General features: G+C 44.6%; 1 protein-coding gene across 2 annotated transcripts; it reads right to left on the reverse strand.

Moving 5' to 3' along the window:
• Positions 1–1,414: 1,414 nt before the first annotated feature.
• Positions 1,415–23,339, reverse strand: KBTBD11 (kelch repeat and BTB domain containing 11). 2 transcript variants are annotated; one of them, XM_056344025.1, is made up of 3 exons: positions 23,208–23,339; positions 8,193–8,324; positions 1,415–7,749 (listed from the first exon to the last, which is right to left on the reverse strand). In XM_056344025.1, exon 3 carries the CDS (start codon positions 7,672–7,674, stop codon positions 5,905–5,907), a length of 1,770 nt encoding a protein of 589 aa, XP_056200000.1. In that variant the 5' UTR covers positions 7,675–7,749; positions 8,193–8,324; positions 23,208–23,339; the 3' UTR covers positions 1,415–5,904. The 2 variants fall into 2 exon arrangements, with proteins under 2 accessions (XP_056200000.1, XP_056199999.1); XM_056344024.1 differs by lacking the exon at positions 23,208–23,339 and adding an exon at positions 22,890–23,175.
• Positions 23,340–24,295: the final 956 nt, after the last annotated feature.

The raw sequence follows: 24,295 nt of genomic DNA on the forward strand, positions 1-24,295 counted from the left end.
AAAATTGGTGCTGTAGTCATCACTGCCTCAATTACCAACACTGGTTTCTCTTCCCTGCTATTTGTTTGGTTCACCTGGATATATAGTAGGTATTTTTGACTCCCAGTTCTTTTGTTTCCTATCCCTCTGCCTCACACTCCCATTTCTTCCCATTCAGTAATTTCAAAATAGCCTGCTGTCATAGTTTAACACCAGCCAGCAACTAAGCGCTGCCCAGCCACCTGCTCACTCCCCCGTGGTGGGATAGGGGAGAGAATCAGAAGGGTAAAAGTGAGGAAACTCACGGTTGAGAGAAAGGCAGTTTAATAGGTAAAGCAAAAGCTGCACACACAAGCAAAGCAGAACAAGGGATTCATTCTCCACTTCCCACCAGCAGGCAGGTGTTCAGCCATCCCCAGGGAAGCAGGGCTGCATCACACGTAACGGTTACTTGGGAAGACAAACACCATCGCTCTGAATGTTCCCCCCCCCTTCCTCCTTCCCCCAGCTTTATATGCTGAGCATGATGTCATATGGTCTGGGATATCCCTGGGGTCAGCTGGGGTCGGCTGTCCCGGCTGTGCCCCCTCCCAGCTCCTTGTGCACCCCCAGCCTGCTGGCTGGTGGGGTGGGGTGAGAGGCAGAAAAGGCCTTGAGGCTGTGCAAGCGCTGCTCAGCAATAACAAAAACATCCCTGTCTTATCAACACTTTTGGTCACAAATCCAAAACCTACCCCATACTAGCTACTATGATGAAAATTAACTCTATCCCAGCCAAAACCAGCACACCTGCTGATTCCTAATACTGATGGGTTCATTCCAGCAGCTCTCAGCATTCAGTAGGCCAAAACAAATGAAAGGTGTGTGATTATCTATTGAGTGCACAATTTTACTGAGCTTTTGTGTCAATCTCTGCTTCTAGTAGCAGTAATTACTATTACTACAGTGGAACTATTACTACAAAAGCATTAAATTATCTCAGAGTAGGAGCTGAGGCAGTAAATATTCTTAAAAACATACATTGCTACAATAGTACTCAGGCTCATACTGCTAATAGCTACACAGAGATGTTCTGTTAAATCCAGCATGAATCTGGTGCACAGAATAATCCCAGACAAAAAAAAGAATTTCTCCTTCCTGTGCTTTCTTAAGTTTCCCAGGAGCAATGCCACTGAAAAAAAAAGGCCCAAAGATACAATTCTGTCTAAGTCTTCTGGGTTCATTCAGGTAGAAAGTACTACATGTCAGTCTAGACACAAAGCAAATCACCCCAGCACCACTGTTAAGCTTTGTGATAATGAAGGGTAACACATCTATGGAGCTGTCAATGGAATGGACACCGTAATGCAGGAAAAAGCAATAGGCCACTCATGAATAGCAAAGAACAGGATACAACACTCTGAGAGCCAATCAAACAGCACAGGAGAATTACAGCTTTCATGTGAATAATTTATTCTTTTACCACTTCAAATTTTACCAGGTACTTATTTACAAAGAATTTTTTTTGTGGACAGAATTTACATCTGCTACTGCACAATTTTATTCATTAACAGACTATGATTAGCATCCTTCCCATGTTGCTTAACGGTGCCTGTTTTGATCAAGTAGGGTTATTCTTTTGCCAATTATTTCTTTGACTTAGTTTCCAAGTGTAAATACAATTTGTACACATGTCTTTGCTGCAATTAAGATTTCTTTTATGGAACCAGTTAATAGATTGAAATAGTAAGGTTCCATCTATTATTAGCATTTACTAAGAAGGCTTGTTTCTTTACTGAAGCAGGGATTTAGTTTTAGATGCAATGAAGGCTTTAGGCATTTGCATATTAGGCACTGCAATGCCTCTCTACCAAGGCGTCACCCCTGAGAAGAATCTGAATTATGTGCTTGGCCTCCCAGTACAGTGCACGGAGTCCCTCATCTCACACTGGCAATCCAAAACACAAAGCCTGTCTGGAAAAGCTTTCCACAGAAGAAAACTTGTTCAATTGCACCAACATGCACTAAACGTGTCCTGAATTACCCATCCAGGAGCTGGAACCTGGAATCTACCAGAACGCAGTGTGCAGGAGCCCGCGTGTGCTTTTGGAAGGATTTGCATGAGGTTCATTCCTGAAAAAGAGCTGCAGGACGTGGTCCTGATACTCTTCTTCTAAACAGTCATCTAGATTTCAGAACACACACACATGAAGTGGGAGGCCTGAGTTCAGTCCTTACTCAGCTTAAGGGAATTCAAGCCAACATCCTCTAGCAGATGACCTTGAAAACAGGATTACTCTTAGAGAGGAAGAAGCAGAAAAATTATCTCCTGCACATCCTATTAAAAGTGGGAGAAGGGGACTGTGAGATTCATGGAGAAGTAAGACAGCAGAGAGAACTATGTCTCTCCAGCTAGTCTCAGATCACTTAGTGAGGATGAGGGTTTGAATTCACCTACCTGGATAATTTCTGAGATTTTTAGCCAAATAATGTATAATACAAAACACATAAATATTTAGACATCCGGGATTAGCTCCAAGAGGTCCTTCAATCCATTGCCAGTCAGGCAGCCAGAGATGCAGACTGAATCCTCGAAGGCTAAGAAAACGAACAGTATCTCCACATTCCCATGCAAATACAGCAGCCTTCAGGCTAATAGATAAAATAGCTGTTTTAAAAGCAAAACATATGCAAACACAATTTGAGAGTGGCCTGCCCCTTTAGTTTGTACCACAAAACCATATTTACACCAGTGGCTTCTGTGTATTGCATCATCTGGTTTCAAAGGAGTTGAGGCAGTAGCTACATAGGTTTGTAACTGCTCAGAGGTGAATGGGTGGGGGGAACTGCTCAGCACCTCCACATGTCAAAGGGACAGTTAAGTTCAACTGGAGAGTTCTGGGATGACAATTTTGGTGTTCAGATGCCTGAAGCGTACCTAAATTCTGGGTTTAATACCCACATTTAATAGGGGTTTTTTTGGATACATTGAAGATATAACTGGGGGAAAAAAGCAGCTCTCAGCAAACCTGCCTCAGGCGTACCAGGGAGGAAACAGGCCACAGAGTAGGAAATCTGGCTAGAAACATGACTCTCTTGTCAATCATCAGGCTGTGATTAGGCAAAGAGGTACAAAAGAAACAGGTTTGACAGACAGCTACTAATGAAGACCAGATTTTGCCCTCATTTACACTGTGTAAACAGTGAAAGCAGGTAAGCATTTGATTCAACCTTCTCTTACAATAGGAGCTAGCAAAATACAAACCACTGCAGGTTCATAGAACACTTATTACTGTAAAGATTATTTCCAAATGTATTTCTTTGTGGTGTACAGCAACAAATTTTGAAAGAAAGGATATGTTTCATTCTTTCCTGAAAGTCTGTGGCCTTTTTTCGTAGCTTAAACCATGGAGACTTCCCAAAACTCATTTAGAAGCATTTTCATGCATTAGCAGGAATGAAAATTCTTAATTAATGCTTAATTAATAGGAATGCAAAAGCTGGCTTGATTCCTCACTATGCCATGGTATAAAAACTATACTACTTAATACTTTGAACTATGAAAAAGTATTTTATTGTAAGATAAAACAGACATTTCCTTGTGTGTTCCTGGTGACTCTACTAGTTCAAAATCTGGCTTAGTGCTTATGTCTTTAGTTTAAGTATACACCTAAGTGTTTCACTACACAGCTTGAAATACTTTCTATGGTTAGTAAAAATAATGCTGAAGGTAACACATAATTTTTCTTTCCTGCTTAAGCTACAATGCTGTACTTTAACGTAGAGTCAACATTTCCAAGGATTCTTGTCTGAGAATTAAGTCCATCATTCAGTGAAAAAAATAAATTTCTTTGTGAATCATTAACAAATATGCCATCTGTGGTATTAAATTCCACCACACCAACCTGTACTGACGCTAAGATAAGCATCACACTCTGCAGGCCTACAGCTGCTACCTGGCTGATGCTTTAATTAGCTCACTAGGGAATTGGTTCACTTGGCTAAGAACTTGCAGGGCTGGACCACTGTTTTCTACAGGATGGCTAACCAGATCAGCTGCATTAAAACCCTGTGCAAGACAGATGGAGAAAAGGAGACACCCCCCCCCCCCCCCCAAAAAAAAAAAAACAACAAACCCAACATGAAAGTGAAGGAAAAAAATATCTATAAACTCACTATTCTATTTTGTGTAGATGGTGTCTCTTAGGACAGAGCCTGCTGCCTTCCTTTGGAACTAGCAATAATGTATAAGAATGCTAATGTCCTGTTTAACAGAAACATCTTAATAAAACATAAAAAGATCTGCTTTCTTTGATGTAAGATCTTTCTAAAATATGAATCTATACTAGAGCTTTGAGTATAAACTATTCCCTTCCACAGTCCACACAGTTCCAGGCTGAATTACCAATAGCAAAAACACTGGCTATCTTTTTCAGAAAGGGTTTCTCCGTGATTTACCATAAAGCTAAAACATTTGCCTTGCCTATTGATTTTTTTTATGTATATAAAATGTATAAAATAAATGCATGTGCCCTTTTCAACACAGTCTGTCTGCGTAGATGGATTACACTTTTCCAGTTCAGAGTAACATGACAAAAAGTATGCTCCAGCTTTCCACGGGCAGGAAGAAGCTTTGTATGGTTGTCTCTCATTAGGATGCTGCTACACAAACAGACCTTTTGGGCAGTTCAGAATCCCAATGACAACATATGTCACCAGCATGTACTGCAATTAGCAAGGACTTATTGATTACAGCAATCATTAGATTGAAATAAATAAAGCAGTCTCTCAACCAAAGGATAGGGAAATAACATCATGCTAGTGCACAGTATAATCAACATGTGTAGCACATTCCTATTTTCTATGGCCTCCTCTGATGGTCTTGCACTAAGTTGGAAAAGTCTCTTGTCAGAGGTTACTGAACATACAGTGAAACATTTAAGCTGTTTGCAGTCAGTTTCAGAGAATTTACATTTGGTTTATGTTGATCTTCCTTGACTTGCAGTTAAAGAGCAGCTGAAGTACAAAATACTTTCCCAACTCTAGTGGCATACATGGTCATGTCAATCGGTTGCAGTCTGAACAGCTTCAGTTCATTTTTGTTATAATTTAGAATATCTGTTAAAAAAGGTAATAAAACGATGTCTTTTTATACAGAAATCATTGCCTTTTTGAAATAAAGAACATATCAACATTTCATATCTGCTATAATACGCCACATTTTAAAAAGGTTACGTGTCTTTTTTTCTTTCTTTTTTTTTTTTTTTTTGTATTCCAAATACAGACATGTGGCACACATTTGTGTTACTCAAAACTTTAAGTCTGCTATCTGTTAAATCATTTGTGGTTGAAATTCCTGGGACCACACAGTGCCACATCTTCCTTAAACTATCTATTGCACCAGAAATGAAAGGCTGTGATGGAGAAGTTCTTCCTATACTTTTCTAACACAGGAAATAGTTAGTTTAACATAAAAACAAATGCACCCAAGCTACATTGCCAGCAGTGTTTATCCCTCAGTATCATCCCAGAGAGAAAGAAAACAAATGGCAGAAAAGGCTCCAGCCCAGATTGCAGCTACATGTAAACACGCGACCAACACCAACTGTCCCATTATGACACTGTTGTCAGGAATTTTTTTAGAAATCCAGGTGTAAAAAAGTTTTCCCCAGATTGGGAATTGGCACAAACATTATCCAGAGATTATCCTTTATAGCAGCTTTTCCTTTCATGTGCTTGGCTTTTCACACAGAGCACAGCAAACACAGGAAGAGTTACAACCAAGCAACTCCGGCTCAACATCTTGGGAGCAGAGAGGAGGAAAGAGGGAGTCCCTTCTCTCTGCAGACCTGTCAAAGAGGGTTCCCTCTGCAGATGGAAGTTTGTGGGTCCCCCACAGCTGCAACCCAGCTTGCCACTTGGGAAGCCAGAGCCAGGCTGGCCACTTCACAGGGGGAGGGAGCCCTCCTGGTCCCCTGCTTTGTCCAGCCTCTCAGGCAAGGTGAGCACAAAGGGTAGAAGGACACCCTTGGCATCCAAGGGAGCTTTAAGAAGCTCCCCATCAAAGGTGCCCTTGAGCCCACCATCCGCTTCCACCTCACCGTCCTGGGCTAGGCTGAAGCGAAGGGTGCCGGTCCGGTTGACACAGTAGATGGTGTTGCCCAAGGGGGCACAGCGGAAGGGCTGGATGGGGCCACCGCTGGGCCGCAGGCTGGCACACTGGCTCCAGCGCTTGGCCACAGTGTTGTACCGGAAAACTTCGACACCGCCTGCAGTCCCACCACCTGGGCCCTGCTCCCCGCCACGGCCACTGCTCACATCAAAGCGGTAGATGAAGCTCTTGAAGGCCACCATGTCAGCAGAGCGCCGTCGGCTGCTGTTGTAAGGGCACTCCTGCCACTCGTCACGCTTGGGGTCATACTTGAGCAGGCGGTAGAAGAGAGAGCCTCCTGACACATAGATCTCTCCATTGCAGGTGGTGGCCTCATGAGCCACAGCAAAAGCACCCTTGGGCAGGGGTGCCACAGGGCTCCAGCGGTCAGCCCGTGGGTCATACCTCTCCACGGTGAAGAGGCACTCGCCCCCCACAGCATAGAGGTAACCATCCAGGGCCAGCAGCTTGAGCTGTGAGCGGGGCTGAGCCAGGGGCCGCACCTGGCTCCAGGTGTCGGTGAGGGGGTTGTAGCAAAAGACCTTGTCAGAAAGACGGGCCCGGGGCTCACCGCCTGCTGGCCCTGCCACTATGCCCCCTGCTAGGAAGAGGTAGTTGTGGAGGACGCACATGGCACAGCCCTTGGCATTGGCCTCCTCAGGCAGGCGTGTGAGCACTCTCCACTCACCGCTGGCCTCGTGGTAGCAGTGGATAAGGGAGCCACTCTCCTCCAGTGACACCACAGAGGAGGGGCTCTGCGGCCGGCTGCTCTCGCGGCTCTGTGGCCGGCTGCCACCACCCAGCCGCTCGAAGGCATCACTAACCTCGGCCACCAGCAAGCAAGGTCGGCCGGCCTCCACGCGTCGCTGCAGAATGAGGTCCCGCTCAGTGCCACTGAGGCGGCCATAGACGCTGGGCTCCCGCAGCACCTCCAGGTAGTGGTCACTCATGAAGCGGTAGGCGGCCTCTCGCAGCTCTGCCAGCCGCTGCTTCTTGGCCAGGCAGAGGAGCTGGTAGCAGTTGTTGAGGCGGAGCTGGGCGCGCATGGCCTCGGCAGCACAGTGCAGCGCGCAAGGCATCTGGAGGACGCGGGCGCCGCTCACCACCTCGGCCAGGTTGTCATGCCGCACCTCGCCCATGCGGGCTGTGTACACGTAGTCGATAAGGAGCCGCAGTGCCCCGTAGCTCACCCCTTTCACCCGCAGGACGTCCCGTGAGGCGCGGGCACGAAAGTAGTCGCTCTTGGCCGCCAGCACCGACTTGTGCGCCCGGATGCGACGCCCCGACACCTCGATCACTAGGTCGGGCTCCTCCGCCGGCCGGTCCCGTGTCCCCACCGCCTCCTCTTCCTCCTCCTCTGGCTGGCAGGTGGCGTTGTTGATCTCCCACTGGCTCTCCACCACCCGGCCGCCAGCAGCGGGCGGCTGCGGCTCGGCTGCGGAGGCGCTGAAGCAGAGGGAGGAGCTGAAGCCGCAGGGGGCGGCCGGGGTGGGCGGCGGTGGCGGCGGCGGGGCGCCGTGCCCAACCCCGCTCTCCTCCTCCTCGGCCGCGCCGCTGCCCTCCATGGAGCCGCGCTAGCTGCGCCGGCGCCGCGCTGCGCCCGTGCGGAGGGCTGCCGGCCGCGGCGGAGCGGCCATCACCTGCGGGGGAGAGCGGAGAGCGCTCAGCTTCGCGCGGCCGGGCCCCGCTCCCCCCTGCCGGCTCCCCCACCCCGCTTCTCCGCCTTGATACTCAGAGCCGCCGTTCCCGCAGGCGGGGCTGCCGCTGGTTTCCGGGGCTCAACCCGCGCTTCTCCTTTCTCTGGGGGATCCACCCTGCGGCTCTGCTGCCTCCCGCTACCCGGGGCTAACTGCACTAGCTTACCCCCCGAAAACCTGACCTCTTCCTGGTGGGGGGATCGCGCCGATGAGCGCCTCAGCAGCCTGAAAAGCAATTCTGGTTTTCCTGTTGCTGTGCAAAAATTCTAGGCGTTTTGCACACACTGCATCCTTTTCATGACAACTGGACCCTACGCTATGCTGGGCAGTGAGGAACAATGTCCTTTAAAGGCAGATACTTCGGAGTACTATCATGATTTATTCACCTTGTGCAACTACTTCAGTGGAAGGTAGTGGTTGCAATCTCTTCTGGAAGGAGATTCCCTGCTAGCCAAGTTTTCCTTTACATGACCTTCATGAAGGTTTCTTCCTATCACTGCTCCTCATAGGCATTCCCCCTGTTTAAAAGAAAAAGTAACAATTCAGTTAGTTTAAAAATCGGTATCTCCTGAGTTCACTCAGAAGTTTGGGATGATTAGTTGTGTTTCCTTTAATGGGGTATCTATAATATCCCAAAGTCACCAGAAGTATGCAAATAGATTCTACATGTGTGTGTTTACAAAACACATCAAAGGATTTTTTTTTGTTGTTAAGAGAAAAGCAATCCAACATGTATGTAACAGCACATGTAGCTGTAATGCATTAGCAAGATGTAAATCAGGCTTCATAGGGCCTGGTTCATGACTGAAAGATTCATGGCTTCTGTTAATAAAAAGTAGAAGCGAGCAAAAATCACAATAGATAATTAGAACATGAAGTTTCTTCTGGGAAAATGGCAGGCTACAGGGCATGTCTGTAAGTAGATTAGTCCCTGTCAGCACAATCACCACGCAGTTGTATCTTCATTTCACAAATGTAGTTTTTAGAATTTAGCAAAGTGCTGTTTGTTTGTCTCATGTTTGTTTATGGATTTCCCAGGCTTGGTTTAAGTTTTGATGAACGATGCATGAAAATTGCCCAAATGTACTTAATTCCATTTAATAAGTATCTGCGGCTGTGATTCTATTTTTAAGAAGGTTATTAATTTCCATTAAAATCCCCATTGGCAGTTTTTTCACAGTCCTCAAGGAACACTCATTTCTATGTAAAATATACCTTGTGACTTCTTTTCAGTAGAGATGATTAATTTACCCTATTAAATTAATATTAGGAAAATCTAACTTTTTTTTTTTTTTAGTGAAAGCATAATTGGTAGGTGACATTGTCTGGAAACTCCTGACAGACATGAAAACCAGAAGCCTATACTTGTGCAAGCAAACTTCACTTAAATGATAGTATCAGTCTTCTCTTAGAAGTTTTTACCTTGTGCACTTGCCCGTGAAGGACTTTCTACTACATTTGATCACATTCAGTTACACAATAAATCAATACAGAGGTTTGATTTCTGGATATTTGAGCCTTTGAGACTGTAACAAGGTTTCAACAGCATTTGAAAACTTACGAGAATGAGTAGATTTCACAAACTTTGTCTTTCTCATCTGGGTGTTCAGAAATCTGGCACTTAGAAACTTTCTATGACATTTTATGAACTTTGGATAGCTTAAGTGGCAAATTTTCTGGGGTCCAGACCCAAACTCGGTAGGTTATGCTTTACTGACTTTTCCGCAGCTTTAACTAGACAAGGAGAATGCAGCGATCTGTGTGTACACTCAGTGTGTCTCTGGAAAACACACTGATTCATGATTAATTTCAACTGGGCAGCAACCCTGTCAATGTAATTTTGTTTTTCAGTAAGTCTTCACAGTACTGAATTCACTATGTAACCATTTTTTATTCCAATTTATTATGCTGTAGACATTGAGATTAATATACTTTCTGCTCCAGGCCCTCCAGAGCCCTGATCATCAGCTTTGTTTAAGAGCAGCTACTGTAGCCGACACTGGCAAAATTACAAAGGTCAAATGGAGATGGTTAGAAAAACACCTACAACGTCAAGCTGTGATGCACTGTTATATTATGAAAATTGCTACCAGTACCTCATTTGTAATATAAGTAATTGAAACATTTTTTGTCTCTTTCCTGGGTGGAGTGCCCTGAGATTCAACCCTTATCTCACTGGAGTTCTGGATAGCTTGACCTCCTCAATCATGAGTATCCAAAGGGTGCTAATAGACTTTCCTCAAATTCTCCCAACTTTATGATCTGTCCTGGATCCAAACATACCTCACTTCTCACTTCTACTTATGTTCCCCCTCTACAAGGAGGAATGAGTAGCTTCAAATAGTTTCAAGCTCTCGGTCTTCTGTTTGATTTTTCAAGTGAAACTATAAAGGACGAATGAAAGAGAACGCCACCAAAAATAAGTGTGGGTGACTAAATGTGAGAAGTCAAAACCAGTAACTAATACCAATAATATCGCCATATGGTGAAATGTATTTCCTGCATCATGTCTCAAAGGAAAATAACCAATTAGAATATTCAAAGTTGTTAAAAACAGCATCCAGAAAAACTGATCTTTTCAACTTTCTCAACTAATGCAAATTAAAAGGGTGAGATCCTCCTCAAGCACAGTAATCATACCTTTTCCCATATTCAGATACCTGCTTGGCTTAGAATTTTGACTTGACACTGAAAGGTTACTGAGAAAGAAGCTGCCACCCAGCACAGTCCTAACAAACATCTGGGTTAACATCCTCTTGAGGAAACACACGGAGGAAGGACTGATGGTACAGCTTGCTAATGGCAAGCAGCAGAATTCTGAAGAAAATTATCTTCTGGTATATTTAAAACTAATTACCAAGAATATGTTGAAATTAATGCTGAGCATGAGAACTTGAATCAAAGTATCACATGCAATTTAGACAACAAGGAACTCTAACAGGGAAGCTGAAGACTTAGAAAAACTGAACAAGAGTCTGGAGGACTTTGTCAAGGACAGAGCAATGACTGCTCCAGCAATCTCACCACTTCTGTCTAGCTGAAAACAAAGTATAGAAATTACACAAAAATTAAGCTGAAAAAACAATTGAGAGAAGTTGTGGAACCTTCCCATTATTGAGCAACATGACCTACCTGAATTAAAAGGTCATGGATTTAGTATAAAACAGGAAGAAGCCGAAAGGAGGTGATGAAAATATAATCTTCCATTCTTTTCTTATCAACAGTGATCAAAGAGTTGTTTTGCTGTTTGGTGACAGAGAACATTCAAAAATTACAGAAAGAGAAAAGACACTTGATAGCCATGCTGATTCAAAAGGATGTGAGCTCCTAACAATCTTGTTTGGCTTAAAACAACCTTGGTTTTAGCACTTTTTTCCAAAACTCATGAACAGGATAGGTACTGGAAAAGGAAGCAAGCTGTTTAGAGTACATGGCATCTGTAGACTGATGTCACCTTTTATACTGGGGACTTTTAAGGCAGAAGCTGAATTACTTGGACTGAAACTGTTTTCATTATCATGGGTTTGGTCTAGAAATGATGTAATGTTCATGGACAGAGGAACTGCCAACAAACATGAACTGTATTTACAGACTTGGCAATTACACACTTACAATATCCTGGATGTGTAGCCCCAACCTCAGACGCTATAAGACATTGCTCAAGTAACAGCACAGATAAGGCGTAGCTTTTTCTGACAGAGGAATTGCAATGAAGGGCTGCAGGTAAAGTTTCCTGGCACTACATTCATTTGGCAGTTCTTCTGATAAAATCCAATTAAATGCTTGTTTTTCATTGTTCTCTATTTTTTTTTTGTGCAGTGCCAAAAACCTTTGACCCAAACCCTGTCCTGTAGCAAGACCCACTTTCTCTGGGGAATATGCACATGTGGGAGGAATTGGGTTACTGCTCTCCAGTTCACAAATGGAAACTGCTCTGACTCAGTCCCAGGGTAAATAAAAGCAGTGCTTTCCCTATCATAAGCAACTCTAATTTACATAAGCAGGCTATCCTCCCCAGGAGACACTACACCAGTTCAGAACTGACAGAATGCTGTTCTGCTCCACCTTAGTCCAGGAAATGCTTTTGTAAAAATCAGCACTGCCAAATTTTACCTCAGTAGAGAATTCCCTCAGGATAGGGGCGTCATCTGATTGAGATGATTAAGGAATCCAAAGAGGCAGGATCATCAAAAGAGGGAAAACATGCCTTGTGTTTATTTTAAAAACTAAAAGATGACTGTTAAAAGTAGAACTGGCCAATGTGAAGACATTTGGCTCAGCCCAGAAGGCAAAATCTTCCGGAGGGCAGAGTCAAGTGCATATTTATAAAGATGGTCTCTTACTCTCCTGCTTATTGAGCAGATATGTGAAACCTAGGGGGGAAAAATGGTCTCTTCGTAACTGGGGAAATTATCTGGAGCACAGAGATGCCATTTCTCTGAAAAGGCCTGGAGCACTTGAATTCTTGCATCCTATTACAGATTTAAACTCTAGATCTTAACGACTTGATTAACCTCCTGCTTGTAAAAAGAAAAGAATTTTTTCATGTCTTACCTCAAGAAAAATTGGAGAAAGAATAGATTTTTGTCCCCTTTTCTAAATTTGCTTTCCCTTTTTTAACATTAGGAGTGCCCAAAATCTGGGCTACCACAGTCCCAGTGTCTTGCCCTGCCTACTGGATATATGTCTTTTTGTAGTACTGCATCCACACTCAAGTTGCCTACGCAGCTTCCTTGTGATGTCCCAGGATGCTGCAATTTATCACAACATGTAATGGAGGTATGAATGTTTTTATCTCATAATTGCAAAAATTTCACACAAACATAAAGAAAAATAAACATCTAAGATATGCAGCTTATGATTAGACCACACAAGAAACATGTGGGCAGCAGTTTCTCATCAGAAACTCAGAGGAAGAAAAGTCTGTGTGTGTCTGGGCAAGGAGAAAGAGAGAGGAAGTAAGTCATAATAAAAATATTATCAAAAGCCTGATGAAATCAATATTATAGCTAGCAAATCTAAACTAAAATATACAAGTTCTAAACAGTCATCATGGCCAGAGAAAAGGTTTCTCAACAGTGATATCCATAGAGACAAATGTTCGCTAGAAAGGAAACTATCTCTTTGAGTTCCTTCCAGTTCAGACTCTTCAGAAGTAGTTAGGGCAGAGCAGTCTCTCTCAGGAGTTCCCACACCGATAACACTCCCACAAAAGCAAAATCTAGCAAATGTCAAGTGCAATTCCTCTCCAATATCTCTTAGAAGAAAGAAAGTCTAACAAGAGAAGAACAGTCAGAAACAAGGTTTTGAGTGATTACAATAACTTCAGGGAAAATTTCAGGGCTGATGTGATGTCTCCATTGCTAATGGAATACAGATCAGGAGACAATGGGACAGCACTGCATTGCTGAATGTAACAAAGTTTTTTATGGAGAATTGTTACTAGTTCTAGACATGGCCTCCTAAATACAGTTCTAGATATAAGGTGAGATCATGTCTGTGATAAAGTGAAGTTTGGTTACTTTCATCATAACTGGACACGGCTAACACTACCTTAGATGAACAGCTGTATGTAAGATACCAGCACAGTGCTGCAGCTGAAAGGATGAATGCAGTCCTTGAATATGTATACTGGAAAAAAAGGAATAACAGTAGGGAAAAGGTTACCTGCCATCCATAGCATTAGTAGGTTTGCAATGGAACATGATGGATGGATGGATGCATGTTACATTTTGGAAGTAGTATTTAAAGATTTGGGAGGACAGAGAAAAGTACCAAATTATTTAAGAGCTATAGAAAAACACTTCAGTGAGAGACTTGCAACAGCACTCTGCAACCGCACACGAGCCTACTCTGTCTTCACGCAGTGTATGCCAGTCTCGAGCCAAGTCCCAGGCAAGAACGTGATACCTTGCTTAGGCATCATCTCACAGCCACACTTCCATGGCTTTGGAGAGAAAGTGGCTTGTGCTAGTAGCTTGGAGAACAGGTAGAGCAAGCCTTAGTCAGCCTGAGAAATGCAGTGCTGACACTTCTTCAGGGCCTGGTATGTTTGTTGTGCGACTTGATGACTGTGCATAAGTGTAGGCACATGAAAATTCTTGGTGGAGAAAGCCCTAAACAAATCAAGGGGTGGAAGCATAAACAAACCAAAATATTTACACTATGCACTGGGGGTGGGGGGGTGGAGCATAGTGTGGATACTGGAAGTTTACATTCATTGATGGGGAGAGTAAAGAATAGGCTCAAGGAAGGGAAATCTATTGAAGGTGACTAAATACATATTAAACACTAAAACTGCATCCAGCTTAGGAGGATCCAGAGCTGGAAAATGGTCAAAGTATTAAATATTCATAGATAAAGTAGTATCCCATGGGGAAATACATATTTTTACCCTGCTACACACTTCTTCAAATACTGGATTATGGTTCATGTGGGAGGCAGGATGCTGGGCTAGGCAGACATTTGATCTGACATGGGAAGACCCTTATTCTGATGTGATAAAGGAAACCAGGAGGGTGTGACTTGCTGGAAGGCACTTGGGAGTCCAGGAGGAATGAAATTTGACAGAAGCAGTCTAGCTGATTTAGTGATCCTTTCTGACCTTAAATTCTGGAAATTGCCATACACTAGGAGTACTCACATCAAGCAAAGCATCAGCCTGTGATAATTAAAAGCCTCATTTGAATGTTAGTGTGGTTAACTGCTATAATGTCGACTGCAGAAAAGCTTTTCAGCATTTAACTGTGTTGTTGACAAATAAATAATTGCAAACATGTTCAAAATCTCTGAGAACACTTTGGCAATGTTTGCATTCTCCTCCTTTAGGAGGAGGAGGAGGAGAATATCCACAGAGAAGACAAGTCAAGCAAGCCAGCAGATTTCCTCAGACAGGAGTCAGGCTTGGTTTTGCGTTCCAGAAGAGCACTTGATCCCCATGAATGTGCCACATTCTTGCAACACACCTGCTACATACTGCATTTATAATAAAGAAGATGGGCCAATGTATTTGGAAGAAATTAAATTCCTTGCTTTAAGATAAAACTGGATTTTGCTTTTAATATCATTATGAAAAGGACATGCGGATTAAAGAGCCCAAAGCACCAGATATCTGCCAAAGTATGTCACCATGGTGCTTGAGAAAGACAGAATTTGGTAAGTAACAATAGACTTCAAAGGAAAGCCAACAAAGTTCCACCCTTCTGAGATTTATGCCTAGGAAAAGAAAGGAAAACTTCTGAAGGAGGGAATAATGAAAACACTTCTTTCTCCAGAAAAACTAGATCAGGTACTTAAGAGAAAAAAACCCTACTTTTAAAGACTGAAGAGGCTCACTGATTTCTTGACAAATTAAGTAAGCGATGCTTAGAAAGGCAGAGGTCCTTCAGATACATGGTGAATGGCACCATTCTCATTTTTGGAGATCATATATTGTTTCTTCGCCCAGATACTTTTTCAAACTGAAGTTTACAGTCAATCTAGCCATAGTTGAAAGTTACATTGCATCTAGTTAAGATTTACAAAATAGTTCCAGGTTTCTGCAGACATTATCTCTACACTGACTTTGGACTGGATTCAAAGATGGAGAGACGTGCTGCAGTGCTAAACATGGCAAAGGCTGACTTTGAGGGCAGTTTTATCTGGCAGATGGCAATGCAACAGAGATATAAGACCCAAGACTGCCAGATCAGATAGCAAAAAAACCCGCCAGTGTAACAGCCCTAATCTGAAAGAAAGAAAAGAATTAGCTTGCACAGACTTCTCTCTGCCATGGCAGAAGCACTGCTGGTAGGGTTTGCTGTTTGGCCTATAACTGTGAACTATTAGGTGACTCATGGGAGTCTGACTTCTTTTATTTATTATTTCATGGAAACTAGGCCAAGGTGGAGAGACATGAAGCCATATTCCTACACAGAAATTATCTATGGGTCACATGTACCTCCCAGTTCTCCTGCAAGGGCAAAGACACATACTCTGTGTCTGAGCTGTACAGTACTGGTCCTGGAATGGACTCTGGAATGTATGGACTGGTTCTGTACCCATACATATTATGTGAGTACAGTTAGATGTCAATTGAACAGGATCCATAAAAAACAGTGTAAAAGAGCTACTAAGGCCTAGCCAGTAATAAAATACCAAAGACTTTTGGAAGTGGTGATGAACTTGTGCAGTCAGGAGGTGGTAGTTCTTGCTTTGGGTGCCTTAGCCCAGCTTCATCTCTAAAATAAACCTACATTATTTTAAAAGACAGCAGTACTGACTGTTGCTGCTACTTCGCCTTTCTCCACAATGGTTAGAGCTCTGACCAAGCCCCATGGGAAACTTTCCACTGTTCCTTTCTTTGCCTGACAAGATTAAAACCCCCACATGTCAACTGAGTGCCCAAACCATCAAGACTATGCAAGGCAGGTTACTCTCCTTCAGACTAAAGCTGCATTATTTTTCAAAGAAACAAACAAACAAACAAATGTTACTCAGGGAGAGAAAGAAGAATCCTAGGTCCCATTCCCTGACACAAGGGAACTTTCTGTACTTCTTCCTATTGCCTTTGGTGGGGCAGGGCTCAGTTATACTGCCTGGAGATCCAAGCCATTCCAGCTTGTGCTAGGATTGAAAAACACTTGCTGATCTCAAATCAGAAACACATGCTAGAGTCATAGGTACTTCTGCGGCAAGACTTTACTATCAGAAATACCTGTAGGCTGTCAGCACAGATTTCACCAAACAATGGGAATGTTTTTAGCAGCAACTATGTAACTGAAAGCATAAGAAACTATGAGGCAACTCCATGTAGTCATTGGAACTGAACAGGTGAAGAGGAGAAAATCCAGTGTAATGCATGCAGTTTACATTACTAAAAGGTAACAGTTGCTGGCCATTCTGAGACAGAAGTAAAATAGGCTTCTATTAATATACTCCCATTTCCATGGCCTGACACTTTCTGCATTGGATGCGTACCACTTTTTGCTGTAATGTGAATTTCATACGCTGAGCCTGGGTGTTCAGGCAAAGGCCTTCTGGCTGCACTGATTTCTCTGACTATACTCAACTTTTACATTTAGACTTTAGTGGAAGTAATTCAGTATCTCTCACAATATATTTTTTTTCCATTTCACAGAGCAGAAAGGTAACAATTCAGATGACTGAAAGACTGAAAGGGACAGAAAAGACTGTCTGTTTATCTAATCTTATTCCTGCAAGAACAGGCCAAAGAATTTTACTTCTGTACCAAACCAATAATTTCTGGCTGAATTAGGTTCAAAGCATTGTTCTTCTCCAATCATCCATCTCAGATCTATATGGTTTCTCTGTTTTGGCCAATGACCTTGATGGAAAATCAGGTGGCAAATCAATCATCCTGGATACCTTGAAGAAATATACATGCTGCTTTTCACTTTGGACTTCACTTTTTTTGTCTTCCACACTTTTCTATCTGCTGACTTGGCAGCATTCTGTTTTCCCAAAATTATCCATGCTTTTTCTGAAGAGACATACAGACTGGCAGCACAATCATGAAGGGTGACGGTGATCACAGCTACCTCAGGACAGTCCCATCTGCTTTTGGATTTCCTGACACAGAGAAGTAAAGACTGTAGTATGGCTGACTAACCTATGATTCAAACATGTGCCTTCCTTTTCAAGTGCTACAGGATAAAGGCTTGTTAATGCACACAGTTAAATCTATATCATGTGCAACAGTCACAGTGCTATTCTTGCACTCTGCAACCTGGGCAGAGCTAAATAGAGTCAGGACCTGGCGTAAGAATTAAGATCTTCAAATCAGGATGTGAGGCGGAGAGGTGTTTGGTTTTATGGTTGTGATTTGGGAGATGGGAGAGGAAGCACAGATTCAGGGATCTTGTGTGGTAATTGACCATTTTGATTTTGATGTTTCAATCTTAAGTCTGAAGTTTTGCTTCTGGCTAGAGAGAGGTTTTAAATATACATCAATAAAATCTCCTCAAAGCAGATATTGAGGCTTTTCAGCCACTGTACCGCTGAAAAGATAACCGATTTTGGAGGTGCAATAGAAGCATTTATTTCCCCGTACGACTGCAAAATCTCTTGGTAGCAACACTGTCCAGGCATTCATTGGACTAACAATCTAATAGGTCCTTGCAACTCTGTTGCCCACCATAAAGGCCTTCTGGTCTTCTGTCACAGAGAATGAGTGGTATTGCACCAGTGAATTTTATCATATGAATGCACATAACAGTCTTTGCCTTCCTTTTCCTATATCACAGTGTAAAACTTCTTAGGATACATGGCACTAACTCCAAAGCTCACAAAGCAATACACTCAAATGACATTTACTTTACTGTTTCTGCATCTGCTGTGAAAACCAAACTCCTTCAGGACTCTATTTATTAAACAAGAAATATGTCTGTGGACTGCCCACTTCCATGGCTTTGGAGAGGATGAGGCTTGTGCTAGTAGCCTGCAGCTAGAAACATCCACCTAAGTTTCAACAGAGCTTTTTGATAAAACCAGAGTCTGACATCACTTTAAATCCCCCATTGTAGTCAAGGAAAAATTCCCATTAACTCCACAATCATCTGGATTTCCTACACTGCTGTATTGGGCTTGTACAGCAAGGTTTTGGTAGTGGGGGAGCTACAGGGGTGGCTTCTATGAGAAGCTGCTAGAAGCTTCCCCTATGTCCAATGGAACCAATGCCAGCCAGCTCCAAGATGACCTGCTGCTGGTCAAGGCTAAGCCCATCAGCAATGGTGGTAATGCATGTGATATATTTAAGAAGGGGAAAAAATATCTGTGCAGCAAACTGCATCTGAAGATAGGAGTGAGAATATGTGAGAACAACTCTGCAGACACCCAGGTCAGTGCAGAAGGAGGCGCAGGAGGTGCTCCAGGCACTGGAGCAGAGATTCTCCTGCAGCCTGTGGTGAAGACCATGGTGAGGCAGGCTGTCCCCCTGCAGTCATGGAGGTCCATGGCGGAGCAGATATCCACCTGCAGCCCATGGAGGACCCCATGCCAGAGCAGGTGGATGCGTCCAAAGGAGGCTGTGACCTGTGGGAAGCCTACACTGGAGCAGGCTCCTGGCAGGACCTGTGGACCCGTGGAGACAGAGGAGCCCAGGCTGGAGCAGGTTTGCTGGCAGGACTTGTGACCGCCCAGGGGACCCATGCTGGAGCAGCCTGTGCCTGAAGGACAGCACCCTGTGGAAGGGACCCACACCGGAGCAGTCTGTGCCTATGGGAAGGACTCACGTTGGAGAAGTTTGTGGAGAACTGCCTCCCATGGGAAGGACCCCATGGTGGAGCAGGGGAAGAGTGTGAGGAGTCCCCCCCCTGCAGGGGAAAGAGCAGCAGAAACAATATGGGATGAACAGACTGCAACCCCCATTCCCCTGCGCTGCACAGAGAGAGGAGGTAGAGAAATGGGGAATGAAGTTAAGCCCAGGAAGGAAGGGGTGCAGGGAAGGTGATTTTAAGTTTTGGGTTTATTTCTCATTATCCTACTCTGATTTGATTGGTAACAAATTAAATTAATTTTCCCAAGTCGAGTCTGTTTTGCCTGTGATTGTAATTGCTGAGTGATCTCCCTGCCCTTATCTTCACCCATGAGCCTTTTGTTGTATTTTTTTCTCCCCTGCCCAGCTGAGGAGGAAAGTGATAGAGCGGCTTTGGTGGGTACCTGGCATCCAGCCAGGGTCAACCCACCACAACTGTACATACATATGCATACAGTAGCCTTTTTTTCTAACTGAGGCAACGAAGGGAGTTGCAGTAAAGGGGAGATGAAAGCAAGTTACATGGTATGAGGAGAGCTCTCCCATGAAGAGATTTGCCTTGACTGATGGAATCAGAACATTTGTTGTTTGCATGCCATTCCCTTAGCAAAGGGTTGGCTTTTGGTTCTTACTCCCTAATACTTTAAAAGATGGGTTGCAGAAATAATAGTTTTATCTCCAGAGCTCAGCGCCTGTTCTTCCAATCCACTTACAAAAGAGGGAGAGAAGAAAGCAGAACTGCCTAAGAAAAAAAATAAAATAAAAAATTGCATATCTTTGACAGGTTGATAGTCTGAAATGATTCAGAAGTCCAGGAGCCTTCCAACAGTTAAGAGATCCACATGCAAAGCTTACTCTGTTCCTTAAATACTCCTGGAAGAATCAGTGTCCAGAAAAACAACAAACAGCTTGTGCTAATCTGTGAATTTGTATGTGTAAAGTAACTTCAATACTATTAATTAATGAAAATCATGTTGTGACAGACAACATAACAGCATGGAAGCTGCTTGTCCAACTTACGTGGATTTGTATGGAAAGGTTGTGGTTTCTGGCACATTTCCGAGTGAATTAAAAAAGGCTGTCAACCCATCTGTTTTAGCCAGAGGCACAGCAATGGCACCTCGTGAAACATCGCACCTGAAAAGAATTTATGTGACACATCTTTCTTCTCCCTCTGACACACAAGAGGGAAACGCAAAGTCTGTAAAACTGCTGGATTTTTTTTTCAGCTTATTTTGCATTAAATAAACTGACTTAACCGATCATGAACTCCTGCCATCCTTACTGATGAGGTATAAGAAACTGGAAAGTACCAAATGTGCAGTTGCAGAACAAAGGACCTAGCCAGCTCTTTTTTGCATTAACACTCAATCACCCATATACAATACTGACCCAGTCCTGTAATTCTTTCAAAGCCAAAACTTCCAGTTAGTATCCGAGGAGCATTTTAGGATGACAGAAAAAAGGCTACAGAATTGTCAACACTGTCTAAGGAAAACACAGCATGTATGGTCCCAATCCTGGAAAGAGTTACATGGAGACCTAAATGCTCTGGTCACAAGACTAGTCCCACTCATAATGCCAACATCTACATACGTAAACTGAGTGTTTGCTTAATTAACTGCAGGAGGAAAGCAAAATCTCTATCCATTCACTGTATTGTTACGTGGTTACAAGTCCTGGCACAAGGAAGCTAGCAGGAATGTAAGGCCCAGGCTAAGGAATAAGCAGGTCCAGGGTCCCCTCCCGCTCGGTGACAGCTCAGTCATAGATCAGGTTTAACTGGCTGTCAAATCTTGAACTGCTATAAAGTAATTCTTCAATGAAAGGAACTAATCACGCCTGTTCTCTGACAAAAAAAAACCTGAGACCAAAAAAGAAGCAGAAAGAGCAGATGATGACAATTCCATTGAAAAGTAAAACAGCAGACATAAAAATGTCATGTCCCAAGAAGGCTAATGAGATCAAACACAATGAAAAGGAGCTCATTTTTTAAATGGGTATTTCCAAGGATGTGAAGGGGTATAAAATGACTTCTCAGCCTCTGTTCACAGGAAAGCAGCAGCCTCCTAACTGCAATGTTGCAGAATCTTAGTAGGAATAAACAGCAAAATCCCTGAAAAATCCATGCAGGATCTCACAAGAAAAAAAAAAAACAAAAACAACAAAAAAAAGAAAAACAAATCTACTTTAAAGAAATGGCAGGATTTCCCTTTATGTTTTATTATACCCTTCTTTAGCACCCAGCTGCCCCTAATATCCTCTTGCAACAGGATTCTACAGAATGCTGAAACCCCCAGTAAGTAGGATCTGGATCCAGTCATCTAACCACATCACTGTCTCTACGGTAACCTAGGCCAGCCCTAAATACTATAATCCTGCTTTACTATAGTAAAGCCAGTTAATGGCTTTCATTGAATGTTCCTGCCAAGTAATGGTGCTCTAATACTTATTGACATTTCAGATCTGTCCACCTATCTGGACTATTTGTTACACTGAAAAGTGATGCAAGTAAAGCATTCATAGAAGAAAGGAAGCTATTACAGATTTCAGTCTTTCGATATTATCACGGTGCAGTCCTGAAAACTCTAGTTCCTAAGTGTGTCACCATTGACTTCAGTGCCACTACTGACAAGAGTGAGTCCCTGCAGAGTGGGGGGGAGCTGGGACAGGCAAAGGACTAGTCCTCAGCTCTTTGGCAGGTTCTCATCAGACAGTCCCATTAACAGTGGATGACCAGAGGATCCCATTGGCATGAACTGGATGTCCTAATTAAAGAGTGAATAAATGCTGTGTGATGGGCCCTGGGAAGAGGAGAATGCAGAACAGACAGGATGGGCCAGAGTAAAACTGGGGAGTAAATATTGCTTTGTCAATACTAGTGACAATTTAATTAGTATTTTCCATAAACATTCCATTTAATTCCTTTTTGGGAGACAGATGGTTAAGTCTTAGAAAAACAGGAGCTCTTTAGCTTCCCAGATCATATAAAAGGACTGTTCTATTTTATTGCCATCCTATTTTTTATTGCCCTACTTTTTTTTCTACCTTTTTGTTCTAGTTTTCTATCGTTCAGTTTAATTGCTATGGAAAAGCTTTACAGAATATTATTTCTAGAGGGTTTATTTTTCCTCAATGGGTAAAAAAAGTTAGCTATAGGATTTAATACTATCATTTTCTGTGCTGTGTGTAAGTCTGGGTTTGGGAGCTGGCTTTTTATTGCTTTAAAGGACCAGATATAAAAACCTACCCACTTCAGACAAACAAAATTCAGTAGGACTTTTCTTCAGGCATCTTCCACCCTGCAAAATCATACTCGCCTGTGTGCGCCCAGGGCTTGCACCACTCGTGCTTTTAGTAGGATGGGGAAGCACGCCATATAGAATTTATAGCGGGAAGCAATCTGCTGCAGTTACACATCCCTAAACGTAGGGTAAAGAGTCGTTTAGATTTTTAATAGGTCAGCAGGATTAAAACAAAATACGTAGGCATCAGGTTTGGCTCCTCTGCGACATATGGAGAAGGGATATGGGGATATGCCCGGCCTTCCTCCTGCCCAGGGCGGGAGGATTAAGGGGGACTGAGGGAAAAGAAAAGCGCGATTCAACCTGACGGTGCTCCAGACTCACACACACACACACACACAGCCACCGCGGCGCGGTTTTTACCTCAGCTATGGGCAGACACCGGCACCGACCCCCCCGGAGGCTCCGCGGCGGCGGCCCGGGCGGGCGATCGGGCATGTCCCGGGGCCCGACCCCCCTCTCCCGGCCCGCCACCGCGCTGCCTCTGCGCTCCCCTCCCGGCAGGGCGGGGGGCAGGGGCTTACCTTTCGGCGACGGCCGGCGAGCCCCTCATTGCTGTGGGGAAGCTCCCTCCGCCCCGCCTCGCTGCCGGTAGCGCAGCGGCCCCGCTGCTCGGCCACCGGAGCGGGAGCTGGCGGGGGAAGCCGGGAAGGAGAAGCGGGGGGGGGGGGGGGGGGGGGCGGCGGTGCGATGCCAGGCGACGCAAATGGCTGAAGCGCAGGGGCCGGGCTGGCGGAGGAGGCCGGGCGGCCGCTGTGTGGAGGGGGCGCGGGGCCGCGCTCAGCCCCTTTGTTCGCCTGACACACTAGCGCACAGCGGCAGCGGGAGGAGGGGGCACAGACCTGTTGCTCGCGGTGACGCCCGGCGAGGGGAGGCTGCTGAGGCGGGAAGCGGCAGCCGCGCTCCGGCCCGGGTGCCCGCGCTCCCGCGCTGGGGTGAGGCGGCCCAGACGGGGCGGGCGGCGGAACGGCCACACCTGCCCGCGCTGAGGAGAAACTCCCTCCTGGCGGCGCCGGGCGGGAAAACGGCGGGTCCTCACCTCGGGGCGGGGTGGGAGGGAGCCGGCCCTGAGGTAACCGGGGCGGCGGCACCGCTGCCCTGTGGGAGGCAGGGCCGGTAGGGGTGCGGCGGCCGGAGCCCTGGCTGACCGCGGCCTCTCGGAGGGGCTCCAGCCGGAGCCTCTGGGTTATTGGGGTTTCTGCCGACGGAGGAACAACGAGGTGGTGGTCAGGTGGCTTCCCTTTAACTGCAGTTTGGGTCTGAGTCCCATTTTGTCCTGTTCTTCAAAGCTGAAGCTCTCATCAGAATTCCCAGAATTAGACCCGTTTTCCAGTTCCTTGAAAGAAATACCCTGGGTCTGCTGCTGATGCAGTTGGCGGTACTTACCTACCTAAAGTTCCACCACAGGCTGCAATCTGACTTCTACCAAGACAGCAGACACTGTCACTGCACTATCCAAGCCTTTCTAAACCATTGGTGGTGCCTGAATACTACTGACTCAAAACTTCATCTGCAGCTTTTCTCTTTTCCCCTCTTTCCACTGACTCTAGGGTCCTGTCAGACTGGTTCTCCTGCAGCTGCCCAGCAAGTGGCTCCCGGCCCTGGGAGATGCTCCTGAGCAGACTTGCAAAAGCTGCTCCTGTCTCAAATTAACCTGACAATTAATTTCTTCTATGCTGGCAGTGTAACCACTGCAGCTGTATGTTCTTCCAGCTTTCATGGAGGCGACGGTTAAATGTGATTGGGTGTCTTCTCATTCATTTTGTCCCATTGCTCCTACCTTTTGACTTTGGTTTTGCTAAAGCTCTCGTGTGTTGAGTCAGCGCTTAATATACTGAAGTGCTTGCATGCAGTGCTGGGTAACTGTAACCACTTGAAACCCTTGGCTCCACTCACGTTGCACACTTAAGTGCAGTGTTAACTGGAAGCT

The sequence above is a fragment of the Falco biarmicus genome, chromosome 6 (genome assembly GCF_023638135.1).
Source record: "Falco biarmicus isolate bFalBia1 chromosome 6, bFalBia1.pri, whole genome shotgun sequence".
In the NCBI taxonomy this organism is placed as follows: Eukaryota; Metazoa; Chordata; class Aves; order Falconiformes; family Falconidae; genus Falco; species Falco biarmicus.